This window comes from Leguminivora glycinivorella, chromosome 2, assembly GCF_023078275.1.
Source record: "Leguminivora glycinivorella isolate SPB_JAAS2020 chromosome 2, LegGlyc_1.1, whole genome shotgun sequence".
Taxonomy (NCBI): Eukaryota; Metazoa; Arthropoda; class Insecta; order Lepidoptera; family Tortricidae; genus Leguminivora; species Leguminivora glycinivorella.
The window spans coordinates 2,926,012-2,941,237 of NC_062972.1; the positions used below are offsets into that span (position 1 = coordinate 2,926,012).

At 39.8% G+C, this 15,226-nt stretch overlaps 1 protein-coding gene across 1 annotated transcript in view; it reads left to right on the forward strand.

Annotated features, from left to right (window-relative positions):
* LOC125234857 overlaps positions 1-15,226 on the forward strand; it is a 60,988-nt gene that overhangs the window by 2,866 nt on the left and 42,896 nt on the right. The window contains exons 3-10 of the mRNA XM_048141277.1: positions 322-476; positions 928-1,058; positions 2,635-2,855; positions 3,633-3,772; positions 5,413-5,564; positions 7,181-7,377; positions 9,177-9,514; positions 14,899-15,038. Of these exons, the coding sequence (XP_047997234.1) occupies positions 322-476; positions 928-1,058; positions 2,635-2,855; positions 3,633-3,772; positions 5,413-5,564; positions 7,181-7,377; positions 9,177-9,514; positions 14,899-15,038 (1,474 nt within the window). The remainder of the gene's footprint in view (positions 1-321; positions 477-927; positions 1,059-2,634; positions 2,856-3,632; positions 3,773-5,412; positions 5,565-7,180; positions 7,378-9,176; positions 9,515-14,898; positions 15,039-15,226) is intronic.

Sequence of the window (15,226 nt, forward strand, 5' to 3'; positions counted from 1 at the left end):
CTATTATTGTTGATTTTACTTGTCATCCTACATATTTGTCTCACAAAATGCTAAAGAATAATCTAGAACCACAAAATAAAAATTTTGAAAAGACCCCCGACCGCGACATAGAGGACCGATTTTCATGAAACATGGCTAAGAACACTCCCGACTAATTCAGCTTTCAAACAAAAAAAAACTAAATCTAAATCGGTTCATCCGTTCAGGAGGTACTGCCACAGACAGACACACACAATCAGACAGACAGACACGTCAAACTTATAACACCCCGTCGTTTTTGAGTCGCGGGTTAAAAATAATAACCTAAAACGTATTTTGCAGATGTTCAGCAATAGCATTAGAACAAGAAAATGAGAAGGTCTCCAAAGGCTACCAGGAGGAGGAGAGAAGCCGAACAGCTTTGTGGAAAGTGGAGAAGAAGACGGTTTGTGCCACGGAGAAGTGTGGCAAGTGTGAAAATAGCGTTACTTACACAGGTACTAATACAAAGTATAATTCATCCTAAATAGCCGGGTCCACACTGACCAAATGTTTTAATTCAAAAACTGACTGAAGGGCTGATTTTGCCGAACAAATTTGTCGACAAAATAATATAAAACAAGGCCACATGAGCACGGACGTTGTGCGCGCGAGGGATTGTCTCGCGAGACTGCTCGGTCAGTGTGGACATAAGAAATGAGTAGCATGACGGACATCAAGTTTACTGGCTCCAAGTCGTATAGATGAATCATCCTTCGAAGTTTCGACCAAGAGTGGTCTGAAGGATTTTATTAGTTTATGTGCTTTGTGAACCCCTGGTCAGTATCGGATACAGGCGTGATTGTATCTATGTATGTATGTATATAGACTGAACTCCTTTCTTCATAAAATGTTACGGGCCTGAATTATAGAATTATTATTCAATCAATTTGTCTACTTTTAATACAGGAACGTATGAACATGCTACATTGCTAAAAGAGAAGCTGCCTGCCGCTCAGCTTCGCTTAGAAGGCCTGCTGAGAGACGTGAACGAATCGTATTGCACATATCAACATCAGGCACTGTTGGCTTCCTATCAGGTTCGTAGTTTAGGCTAAAATACAGGATCAATCAACCAATATATAGAAATTGTCTGATAATCTTAGGAATAAGTTCATTTTCTTGTTGGCTATGTATACCTTCTGGCAGTTTTGACGACCGGTCTGGCTCATTCGGTAGTGACCCTGTCTGCTAAGCTGCTGTCCTGGGTTCAAATCCCGGTAAGGGCATTTATTTGTGTGAGAACATATATTTATTCCTGAGTTATGGGTGTTTTCTATGTATATAAGTATGTATTTATCTATTTAATTATGTATATCGTCGCTTAGCACCCATAGTACAAGCTTTGCTTAGTTTGGGGCTAAGTCGATCTATGTAAGGTGTCCCCAATATTAAAAAAAAAAGTTATGTTATGTTACAAGGTACAGTTTGGACAGTTGTATAGCCTGAAATGTGATTCCTCCAAAGGATTTGGTTGATGACACCCTTTCTCATGAATACATGGTATCATTCACGTTGACGCGCAGATTTGTCAAATCTGACCTTTGATAAATTGATGTGTTCCTGGCAGGCAAGCATCATCAAGCAAGGCAACATCAGGACGTCCCTATCGCACTATTTGTAAGTGCGATTGGGACGTCCTGATGTTTTATCATTTATCGCGGGACCATGCTTATACGCCTGAACTAAACGGTCTATAGCCAACTAGCAAGTTCGCTACTTGGCCTGCGTAAAGTGTTGATTTTCGTTGTAGAAACTCTTATGTCCCTGGGACTGGGGAATCAAATTTATCTACATACCATACCAAATTATATCTTATTCTTATCCAATTGTAAGTTCAAAAGACAGTTACTTTCTCATTTATAAAATATGTAGGCGTTTATTTATCTTATTACGGTCAGCAAAGACATATATAACTCCGCATAGACAGATAAAGTCTAAGAAGAAAACGTACCTCAGTACCATACAGGAAAAGGTACGGTCAGCCAAGAAAGTGGTTTACCACTTTTCGACTCTATGTTAAACACATAAGGACGAAAAGTGGTAAACCACTATTTTGGCTGACTGTACGGTGGCCTAGATGGCATTACACCTTTGGGGTACACTCAGCTAGATGGCGCTAATATTAATATTTGACATATTAAAACATATCAAGCTAAGAATATGGGCCAAATTGTCAAAACTGAGGTTCAAAAGTTTCAAGCCTGTGTCAAGAGATGGCAGTCTATGCACTGTGATTACACAATTTACTTTGACAGTAACTCTCTAGAATACTCGATCCTCTTTGCGGTCAGGAATAACTAAGTATGAGTTTTGAATGATTCACGGTTATTTTCATTAGACTTATATTGACCGGGATATAGAGTAGACCGTGATTACCTTTTTGATTTTTGTCGAGCTCCCGATATTTCGACGCAGTTGCATGCATCATGATCACGGAAAACTCATGATCATGATGAACTCCGTGATCATGATGCATGCAACTGCGTCGAAATATCGGGAGCTCGACAAAAATCAAAAAGGTAATCACGGTCTATATCCCGGTCAATATAAGTCTAAGTAAGTATGTATTTTATTTCACAGACTAAGTACTTAATTTACAAAATAAATTTCCAGATAGAAGAATTCATCTCAGAAACCGTTCGAAGCAACGTCAGCGACATCAGAGAAGCCCTAACACTAGTGCTGCAAGAACTCCGCGCCAGCAGTTCCATCACCTGTTTGAAAATGGAATACTTCACGGATTCCTTGAAACGCTGGGCGCGGGCGCTTTGCGGAGCTTTGATGGCGAAGAGTGATGTTAGGCAACTCTTGTTTTTACTTCATCAGCTATACAGGTATTGTGATTTTTTTGTTAGGTTTTTCTCTGAAGGTTCAGCATGTACTCCACAAATTTTTTTAAACGCTGAGCGCGTGCGTCGTGCGGAGCCTTGATGTCCAAGAGTGATATTAAGGCACTGGTTCCACCGCGAGCTAGTAAACTATGAGCTATCGGCTATAAAAATAAACAAAATATAATCACTCCCGTGCAAATAAAAGAGACACGGCGATGTTTATAGTTACTCGCCCAGCGGTGAACTATCAATATCGCCGCGTCTCTTTTATCTGCACGGGAGTGTCTATCTTTTGTTCGTTTTTGTAGACGATAGGTTACTAGCTCGCGGTTGGACCCAGTGCCAAAAGTCTGACCAGATATATATTATGTCTATTCTCAAAAGAGCGCTATTATTCTGTGTATGCGGTGACAATTCAGTGATTGCTAAAGAAAGTAGTTCTAATCAAATTCAGAAACATGGCGCATTGTCATATATTTCTGGTAAGGCGTTAGGCAACTACTTCATCGACAAACAAGCATTCGGTCCGCCTGATGGTAAGTAGTAGGTATACGTAACGTAGAGACGCATGCAATTTCAGGAATGTTAGACGCGCGTCACCGGGCCTAACTTTCCGCAACCTCGTTGAGCTCTGACATTTTGAATTTGACAACTGAAATAATCACTCGAATATTTTCTGACTGAAATTGATATGTCGAATAGTTGCAGTATGTGTCGAAACTTCCAAGTTTTGACAAAAACAGTATGTTTATGATGTCCGTATAATAATGATCATTTCAGACAAACACACTCAGTGCGATGGGCGGCGCCTCTGATTAGACTACCCATGTGCGATACTAGCGACGCGGCGCGGGCCCTGGCGATATTAGATCTCATGTTGTCCGCACCCGTGCTAGAGACGGCCAAGGAGTGTACTGAAGGTAAGATACTGTTTTATTGTAAACTATATTTAACAAGAGGCCGGATTAGACTCCCCGTGTGCGATACTAGCGCCGCGGCGCGGGCCCTGGCGATATTAGACCTCATGTTGTCCGCACCCGTGCTAGAGACGGCCAAGGAGTGTACTGAAGGTAAGATACTGTTTTAACTTTAGTATTATAAACAAATATCCGACCGGTCTGGCCCAGCGCGTAGTGACCCTGCCTGCTGAGCCGCGGTCCCGGGTTCGAATCCCGGTAAGGGCATTTATTTGTGTGATGAGCACAGATATTTGTTCCTGAGTCATGGATGTTTTCTATGTATATAAGTATTTGATTATTTGTTTATTATATATATTGTTGTCTGAGTACCTGCAACACAAGCCTTCTTGAGCTTACCGTGGGACTCAGTCAATCTGTGTAAGAATGTCCCATAATATTTATTTTATTTATTTATAAGTAATTCTTCTAAAAATAGGTACTTATTTGTGGTGCCATCGATTAACTTTTAAGTTTATTTTCGTTGGGTCTTATATTTTAACCCCCGACGCAAAAACGACAGGTTATAAGTTTGACGTGTATGTCTGTCTGTGGCATCGTAGCTTTCGAACGGATGAACCGATATAAATTTAGTTTTTTTGTTTGTTTGAAAGCTGAATTAGTCGGGAGTGTTCTTAGACATGTTTGATGGAAATAGGTCCACTATGTCTGGGAGTTTTCAAAATTTAACTTTTCTATCGTGTTAATTAACACTTGATACTTAAACAAAGGATACTATAGACTAGACAGCCAAATAATAATACCACTACCGAACGAGATGGTCACATACAAATTATATTAAGAGTGACAGAGAGCAAAATGTTTGTCATAGTTTCACTTTTCCGCCGCTGCCACAAACGAGTTTGTGGCAAACAATAAGTACGTGACTTGTCAAACTTATTATCCGCCGAAATTACGTAGGTTGTTTATGGTAAACTGTCAGCCATTTTTAAAGTACTTCTTAAATTTGCTCCATTATTCTATATCTGTCCCTTACGGGTGTACGCTTACGTCAAGTCTATAGTATCCTTCGTCTGAGACTTGATACATCATCCACCTAAAGGTTCTTTGGAAGATTACCGATAAGAACACCTGTTCAAAAGTGGAAAATAGCCTAGTTGTTGCCAAATAACCTAACCACAGAATTAAAATTTTGAAAAAACCCCCGACTGCGACATACTAGACCGATTTTTCGACGACAACAACGTATAAGGGGCAACCTGCAATTATTTTTTCAGAAAATTGCACCTTACCCACCAACGTACAAGGTGCTATCTGCTACAAAAAAAATAGCAGATTTCCCCTTGTACGTTGTTGTCGTCGTTTTATGAAACATGGCTAAGAACACTCCCGACTAACTCAGCTTTCAGACAAACAAACTAAATCGGTTCATCCGTTCGGGAGCTACGATGTCACAGACAGACACACACACAGATAGACAAACAGACAGACGGACAGACAAGCAGACAGACACGTCAAACCAACAACCCGTCGTTTTTGCGCCGGGGATTTAAAAAAATGTTGTAAAAACGATTACATTTTTGCATTTTTGTATGTTTGTGCCGTCCTTAATCCATCTAAATATTTAATACTACCATTTCCAGTAGAAAACGAAGAAATGTGGGAAGAAGTCGACCGCCACGGAGACTCCGGAGCCGTCAGCGAAGGCGCCTTAAGAGAGCAGGACCTAATAGCCTTGTTGAAGGCATTTCCTCTACGTGCGTTAGTGGCTAGGATTGCTCTGCTGCAGCGGACTGTGAGTGTACAGTTTTTGTCGGAGATCATATATATAGAGAGAGTGTTATGGTGCCGTCAGAAGGTGCCGTAAGAGAACAGGCAGGCAAGCACTGTCGCTCGATAAATGATAAACATCAGGCCGTCCCTATCGCACTTACAAATATTGCTGATGTTTTAGTAGTAGTAGTAATACTTGTACACTTTATTGTACAAAAATAAGAACACATAATAACAGGAAATAAAAAGAACACAGTTAACCTTAGAGCAGTTAAAGGAGAATTGGAGACGGTAGACTTTCCTAAGCTAAACCTATACCTATTTACCTACACTGAGAGAAAATACAACCAGTTTTCATGTTCGTTCAACAAGTTTTTTGGTTAAAATAGCGCCTAAGTGCTCTTTGGTTCAAACAACAAGCTACTTGTCATTTGAATCGGCAATATATTTGAATCAACAAGTCGATTTTATAAAAACAACCTGACACATATTGTTTTAAACATACGTTTGGCTGATTCAAACGGATAAACCGCAACAAGTCGAACTTGTTAAATTCACAATGCAAATTTCTCTCAGTGTAACCTACAAACTATAGCAATATAGACGTTATATCATATAAATAAATACGTTATACATATAATACAGTTTTATGACTACCCTACATACATACACAACCTACCTAACCGCAAACATCTTTTAGATTAAGATGCGTCCGAAAGCCATAACTTTTTTAAATTTGTTTTGTTTTATCATTTATCGCGCGACCATGCTTACACGCCTAGACTTAATAGCTTTGTTCAAAGACCTATATAACTTCGTATAGACAGATAAAGTCTAAGAAAAAAACGTACCCCAAAACCATACAGAAAAAGGTACGGTGAGCTAGATGGCGATACACCTTTGGGGTACGCTCGGCTAGATGGCGCTAATATTAATATTTGACATTTTAAAACATATCAAGCTCAGAATATGGGCCAAATTGTCAAAACTGAGGTTCAAAAGTGTTAAGCCTGTGTCGAGAGATGGCAGTCTATGCACTGTGATTACACATTTTACTTTGACAGTAACTCTCTTTAATACTCGATCCTCTTTGCTTTGTTGAAGGCTTCTCCTCTTAAGGCCTATGGCGGCACAGCTTGCTCTCTTACAGAAGACTGATTATCGTGTTATTTGAGGAGTGATATCGGTCCGGCCACGAAATAGGGCGCCGGACGAACAGATTGCGCGCGTATTCAAAGCGGTTCGGCGGCGCATTCCGCCTCGCTAACGCTACGCTATCAAAACGCCCTATGTTTGGCCGAGGCTTTAAGATCTCTTTATGACATTCTTAATTTTTAGGGTTCCGTATCTCAAAGAGGAAAAACGGAACCCTTATAGGATCACTCTTATGTCTGTCCGTCCCTCTGTCACAGCCGATTTCTCCGAAAGTACGGGACCGATTTACTTGAAAATTGGCACACATATGTAAACCTGTGACCCAAAGACGGACATGTAATTTAATTTAATGAAATTTAATCATAGGGACCACTTTTAGGGGGAAAATTGAAAATTAAAAATCAAAGTTATTAAAACTATATTGTGTTACTTACATATGAAATGAAAGAGCATTTTATAAGCATCTGAAATATATTTTTTCAGGACATAACTCAAACCCGCCCATACGAATGGGACCACAACGCGCGTGACGTGCTCCGCGCGTGTTGCGGCGTGCGCGCGTTGGTCGCCGTGCTCACGCGCGCCACGCACGCGCACGCGCAATACGCGCGCCTGCGCGCTGAGCTGCGCGCGGCCACACACGCTATGTGCGCTGTGGCTGAGCTCCACAAACATAACAGGTGACTATAGTAACGCGGAGAAAGATAAATGATAAATAATCTGTTATTTTCTTGCTTCGTGATAATTTCATGATATTGTAACTTAATTTGTTAATTTTATTTAGCTTGGCATGTATATTATCTTTCTTTGTAAATGACGATCCTTATTGGGAGACACAATTATTTTTATTTGGAATCTATTATGTAATTTTTGACGATCATGATGAGAAGATAAACATAATTTTGACATGTAGCAAATTTATAGTGTAATTTTTATCATGAAATAAAGAAATCTAAATCTAATCTATCAATGTTGCAATTCATTGTATGGAGAAACTGTCAATGTCAAATGATTTTCGACTGTTTGTGTGGTGCCTACCACTAAGACATTCTATTATATAGATATGTAACATTCTGTAATAACAATATTTTAATAACCTGTTCCATCAATTTAAATGGTGTCTAAAAGCGAATTGGGGGATCTGAACTGTCATACTTAAATCTTCAAACAAATTCACTTTATTGCACAACCTCAGAAATCTACATAGGAACACACACATTACAATAATTTATTTCAAACGATTTTGATTTCGAAATCGTTTATTTCTGACAATTTGGTCCGTAATATGTTGGTTAAAAATATACATAAGACTAGACACGGTTACTTATATCGTCCTTGATATATTTGACACCCGTCCATATAAGTGCGAACACAAGACATGACGTGCTAATCGTGCTATAACGTGCGTGCGCCGGCCGGGCTCACGCGCGCCACTCACGCGTACGCATAGTAGGTACGCGCGCCTGCGCGCTGAGATGCGCGCGGTGGCCGCGCACGCTATATGCGCTGTGGTTGACTGAAATAAACATAACAGGTAACTATAGCAACGCTGGGAAAGATACGTATGACAGTTAATAGTACAAAAAAACGATGTCAATTGTCAAATGATATTGGACGTTTTTGGCACACTACAACATGTGACAATGACAATCCATAGTAATAAACTCTGACTAACTACAGTGTATAATATACAATATAAATTTTGTATATCTTAGCGTCTTTTCTACTTACTAGTCCGTTGCTTCTGGAAAGTTATGTATGAAAATGTTGGCATAATTAATGGAAGATTTTTTTTGATAGGGATATGTTAGGCCGAAGTTATTCATCAACCCTATCCCTCCCCCTCTGCGTCACCCCTCTTCCCCCCTTAAATGCGGTTTTTCGCTTTTCATTTCATTCACTAAAGCAGACGCGTAAACTATAAGTGCTAGAACCAAAGTGTTAATGAATGATTTGTAGTAAATTTATTAAGGATTACTTCGTTCCTACGCGCTTTTTCTGTATCTTCAACAGTTTTGTCAGAAATCGAGAAAAACCGCATTTTCGGCACTTTAAGGGAGGGTAGAGGGGTGACGCAGAGGAGGGAGGAGTGGGGAGGGTTGATGAAAAATAACTTCGGTCTATAACGTACATATTTCAATTTAAAAAAACCTTCCATTAATTATGCCGTAATTTTAGCTAATTTCCCCCTGCTATACGTCCCGTAAGATTGTATGTAGCATATGTTACTTATTTAATAAAGATATTTTTCATTTCATCAGCAGAGCAAACACATCTTGGGCACGACAGTATCTCACCTGCAAGAAAAGACTACCCGTTTTTTTGTAACTGAATTAATTAGTGACCCAATCTCACGATTGGGAGTGTATAAATTTCGCAGGCGAAATACTGTCGCGCTCGTCGTGTGCTAGTCCTGCATTATTGGAATGTCTTTAAAACTTACTTGAAGATTTGTAACCCTCTCACTTTTCTCCAATAGAGACTCATACCCCAAAGAACTGGGTAGTCAAATCGAAGCGGAGTTAGAAGCCATATTCACCGCCGGCTGCCAACTGTGTCCGGGCGAGGCGCCCGCCGTGCTACTGCGGCGCGCCGTCCGCCTGGCCTACTGCGTGGCCCTGATGACACACTTGCACACGGTCAGTGCACTAGTGACTGGACTAGATGCTGAGTTACAACTAGTGAAACAGGTCCAAGCTGAGTTAGAAGCCATATTCACCGCCGGCTGTGAACTGTGTCCGGGCGAGGCGCCCGCCGTGCTACTGCGGCGCGCCGTCCGCCTGGCCTACTGCGTGGCCCTGATGACACACTTGCACGGTCAGTGCACTAGTGACTAGACTAGATGCTGAGTTACAACTAGTGAAACAGGTCCAAGCTGAGTTAGAAGCCATATTCACCGCCGGCTGTGAACTGTCGTCGGGCATTCCCCGCCGCGCTACTGTGGCGCGCCGTCCGCCTGGCCTACTGCGTGGCCCTGACACACATTTACACGGTCAGTGCACTAGTGACTAGACTAGATGCTGAGTTACAACTAGTGAAACAGGTCCAAGCTGAGTTAGAAGCCATATTCACCGCCGGCTGTGAACTCGTTCAGGCGAGGCGCCCGTCCGCTACTTAGCGCGCCGTCCGCCTGGCCTACTGCGTGGCCCTGACAACACATTTACACGGTCAGTGCACTAGTGACTAGACTAGATGCTGAGTTACAACTAGTGAAACAGGCAAGTTGAGCTAGAAGCCATATTCACCGCCGGCTGTGAACTGTCTCCGGGCGAGGCGCCCCCCGCCGCGCTACTGCGGCGCGCCGTCCGCCTGGCCTACTGCGTGGCCCTGATGACACACTTGCACGGTCAGTGCACTAGTCACTAGACTTTGAGTTTACAACGAGTTAGAAGCCATATTCACTAGTGACTAGACTGCAAGCTCCGGGATACAACTAGTGACACATCCAGGCGGAGTTAAGTATACGCTAGTATTCGTCAGCCACATTCACCGCCGGCTGTGAACTGTGTTCAGGCGAGGCGCCCGCCGTGCTGCTGCGGCGCGCCGTCCGCCAGGCCTACTGCGTGGCCCTGATGATACACTTGCACGGTCAGTGCACTAGTGACTAGACTACAAGCTGGGATACAACTAGTGACACATCCAGGCGGAGTTAAGTAGAAGCTATATTCGTCAGCATTCGTCCGCCAGGCTATTATTGTGTGGCCCTGGTTGCACGGTTTCTACATTTTACATTTACACGGTTAGTACACTAGTGACTAGACTTGTAGAAGCTGTTATGACTAGTGACACAAATCGAGGTGGAGTTAGAATCTATATACGTAAGGAAGGTGAATCCTGACCCACCGTAATACAGTTTACACTAGTACGGGGATCAGATGACATTTATCTTTTGGTTTTCTACCATAGTAAAGTTTTTTTTTTTAAGTTTTACTAAATCATTTATTGGACAAAAATAACACTAAATATTTTACAACCGAGTATCCGCAACGCAGGCTTCGTCATGAGGAATGTTAAAATTGTAAGTAGAATACGCACCTTTATTGACTCAATAATAGTTATTTGTTTTACAAGAGGGCAAAGTAGTTGTTTATCCGCACGTGCCAATATTGATACCTGAGCAAGCGAAAGATTCCAATATTGAATTCAAAAAGTGAAATCTTGAGCGTTGCGAGGGTATCAGGTTAAACAAACTTTGCCACCGAGTGAAACACAAAAATTTTCACCACCCCAACACGAATAAAATACTGACTATAAAACATCAAAATAAATCAAATTCATCAATTTATTCAATATTTATGATCCAAAATCATCATTTGTATGTATAATTTAACAGCCAGATTAAGGGCCGGTTGCACCAACTTATTTGTATATTCATGACGCATGAAAAGGACGCATCTCTACTACTTTCAAGTGGCTATTTCCAACCTAAACCTACCTAGCCTTTGTAACAAGGAATGAAGGAACCAATTACCAGGCAAGTTTTCTCATGAGTATTATAATAATTATAGGTAGCTTATTACAGACCTCTTACCCAAATGCATAGCCTTTATTCCGTGAACTGGCTATGAAACAAGTTAGCATACTTTTGGTGCAGTACTAGGTAAGTTCAATGTCATACACAGCACACAGCCTATGGCAAAATTTCCAATAAGATTAATGACAAAACTGTTTGTAGTAGCAGACATTTAAGTTTATTTATGTACTTTTACTTAAATTTTGTTGTGTTTGAAAAGGATTATTAAGTACTAAATATAATAATAAGTTACATGTTGTTTTCTTTTCAGAGTTGATTTACACCATTTGATATGGACTACAAGATGAAAGTTCTACAAGTGAATCTGTTCTAGAAATCAACAAATTATACTATGAAATTAACTGGAAGTCTGGAAGAAACTTGTAGAAAATAAAGTTTTACAAATTATTATCATCAGGATTTCAATTTTGTTAATAAAATATATTATTTTTGTTACTTTATGTGTCATTTCACACTAATATCCTGTTTAGGTAGGGAGAGTAAAGGCCAAATAACTATACAGTCTCACACTAATAGACCCCAACCCATTGAAAATTGTGGTTGTAAAGTTGGAAATTGAATGCTTATTCTAAAGACCACATTTTCACTGCAATATGTTTGAGGCTGGCATCTATTGGGATCAATCCATTTATTCACATGTTAGAGAACAGCACTGACAGTTTAAATGTGGCCGGCAGACACATTTTTTCCAGAGTGTATGTAAGTTTTCTATGTTATCAAGTGTTTACATAATTATATTATTGTCTGAGTAACCCACAACACAAACATTATTAAGCTATCATGGAACTCAGTCAATCTGTGTAAAAATAAAGTCCTACCTATAATATTTCTTTTTTTTTAACTTACCTAGTGTCACAGTATATGATAATTAGTACTTTATTCATGAACAATACAGGATTTTATCTACCTTCCTGTATAGTCATTGTTTCCCACTATACTCTTATTATAACTATCTGCTTATTCAAGTTATAATTTCCTTTTTTTGAGGTGTTATAGGATAAATTACCCATGAAATTACTGTTTTAATTTCACATAGATTCACACACAATTCTTCTTTCCAGAATAGTAAGTAAAGTTTCCAAATTAGCATGACACAACTAGAAATTATTTTGCCTATATATACTGCTACTGAAAAGTCTGATAACGCTCTGACATGCCACAAAATTCACAAGCCCACCCTCAACACTATGCTGAAAAATAAGTACAGAACTATATGTGCCTACTTATGAAATCTTAGACTGGTTTATTTTAGAAATGTTCAGCTGCATCATTTATATCAAAGCAACACAAATTATGAAATACAATTTGAGGACTTTTAGTAGTAGGTAATAAAAAATTGTTAGAACATTTTGGTGTCAAGAATTTATCCCTGACCGACATGAAAAATTTAGGTTCAAGTAAAGTGAATTTCAAGCAGATACTTACTATTTAGGATAAAATCTTTATTGCTTTCATGTTGGTTAGCTTTATGTATTTAATTAGCTGAAATACATGCTTGATTGTCAACTTTGCCTTTGCACTAGTCAAACTCAAGATCGCATCTCCCTGCCCAGAGTGTTTATGAATAATATGAATTCACGTTCATCCCAGTGTTTTACTAAAAGCCTACACTATGCTGGTAGAAACAAATAAATTCTCATTCCTATGCCAGTGGCATAAGTCAACTTCGCTGTGTCACCGACATAGGAGGAGGATTATTTTGGTCTCAAACTTTGTGACGCCAGCACTGAACATGTTAAATGTAAATAATTTAAGTTGACTACTGCAAAGTTTTTGCATTATAGTTTTATAAAAAAGTTATAAAAGGAGAAATAAAACACAGGTAAGTAGATATGAACAGAAGTATTATAATAACATTTTCTTTACATTTTTTCACTGATATCTTATGCTGTTGCCTAAAAGTTGTGTAGATTGTCCCAACACATTTGCTTCACACTAAAATACTTCATTTCGGATGTCTCATGGACGTGTATAGTTTAAAACGAAAGTTGATTCCTGTCGCGAGATACGATTTTGAAGGTCGGATTTTACACAATGTTTGTCGTTATTCTCGCCCTGATTTCGGATGTCATAATGGATCCACAACTTTTTCCAGGATATTTATCATTTTATTCGTGATTCCAAATATACCAAGCTCCATTTAAAGACTGTATTGTCGACAAATAGTTTTCATTATTTGCTGTCGAGTTTTGATCTCATAGGACGCACTATGGGACGCACTTGTGAATTTCTTACAGCATCGATCTGATTGTATATTCAACTGAAGCTCATTCTGCACTCGATCTAAATATAAACACACACATTTATTAACAAAATAAATTAAATTAAAGGTGTTTACAAACACAAATCGTCGCGCTATTAAAATAACCTTAAAAACCATTCTGGTGTGTCACTGTCACTTTTTTATGTTTAGTTACTTCCACATTTTTACTGTTTTAAACGTTTTATAAGTATTTTACATTGCTAATAGCTCAAGTTATTTTAAAATAAGCATAAACTCGTGAAATACGGGACAAATTCAAAACATTGGCCGCCATTTTGGTTCCTAGATTTACCTAATACGAGCCGTTAACCGGTGCTCTGGCACCGGTTAAATGAATCGTAACCCTTTTACTGACGGATGGCATGGTGCAACGCAAATATGGACTTAACGGTCGTCGGAGCCATCTTTAACGATGAAGGGGGCGTCAAAGTGTGCTGGTGCAACCGGCCCTAAGACATACAATCACGCCTGTATCCCATAAAGGTGTAAGCAGAGCACATAAACTACGCAAGTTTCAGTGCCACTCTTGGCAAAAAACCGGCCAAGAGCGTGTCGGGCCACGCTCAGTGTAGGGTTCCGTAGTTTTTCGTATTTTTCTCAAAAACTACTGAACCTATCAAGTTCAAAACAATTTTCCTAGAAAGTCTTAATAAAGTTCTACTTTTGTGATTTTTTTCATATTTTTTAAACATATGGTTCAAAAGTTAGAGGGGGGGGGACGCACTTTTTTTTCCTTTAGGAGCGATTATATCCGAAAATATTAATATTATCAAAAAACGATCTTAGTAAACCCTTATTCATTTTTCAATACCTATCCAACAATATATCACACGTTGGGGTTGGAATGAAAAAAAATATCAGCCCCCAATTTACTTGTATGGGGGGTACCCTAATAAAACATTTTTTTCCATTTTTTATTTTTGCACTTTGTTGGCGTGATTGATATACATATTGGTACTAAATTTCAGCTTTCTAGTGCTAACGGTTACTGAGATTATCCGCGGACGGACGGACGGACGGACGGACGGACGGACAGACAGACAGACATGGCGAAACTATAAGGGTTCCTAGTTGACTACGGAACCCTAAAAAGGGGTTGAAAGAAAACGAAAATTGTGACATTGCAGTGACAGGTTGCCAGCCTCTCGCCTACGCCACAATTTAACCCGTATCCCACAGTCGACTTCTACGACACCCACGGGAAGAAAGGGGGTGGTGAAATTCTTAACCCGTCACCACACGGGCAGATTAAGACATCGAGTTAAAATTTGTATGAAATTACTTTGCCCCCTTGTCGTGTGGTGAAAAATATTTTTTTTATCGTCTGCTGGCATTCGTGGTGGTTCCTAGTCCGTTTCCGTATCTTTTATTCATGTGTGTTTTTTTTTTTTAATTTTCTTACAGAAAAACAACCGCTAGAGCTGGACTGTATATCGCTGTCGCTGTCCCTTTCCTGTGGGCAGTGCGTGCACATCGCCTCCCAAGTAGCAATTTGTGAAGACAGCGCCGAAATTCCCGCTATGGTCGTGGATTTTCTCGTCCAGGTAATAACTTCTTTCTCATATCAAATTGACGCATATTGAGTCACTCGTTCCTGAACGTTTTTAAAATGCGTTTTTAATGAACTTTCAAGATTACATTAGATCTAATTTGATCTAGTATTGCACGCAAACTAACGCTAAATGCGACAAGCTCAATGAAGATTTGCGTATGGCCATAATTTGCGATTCGC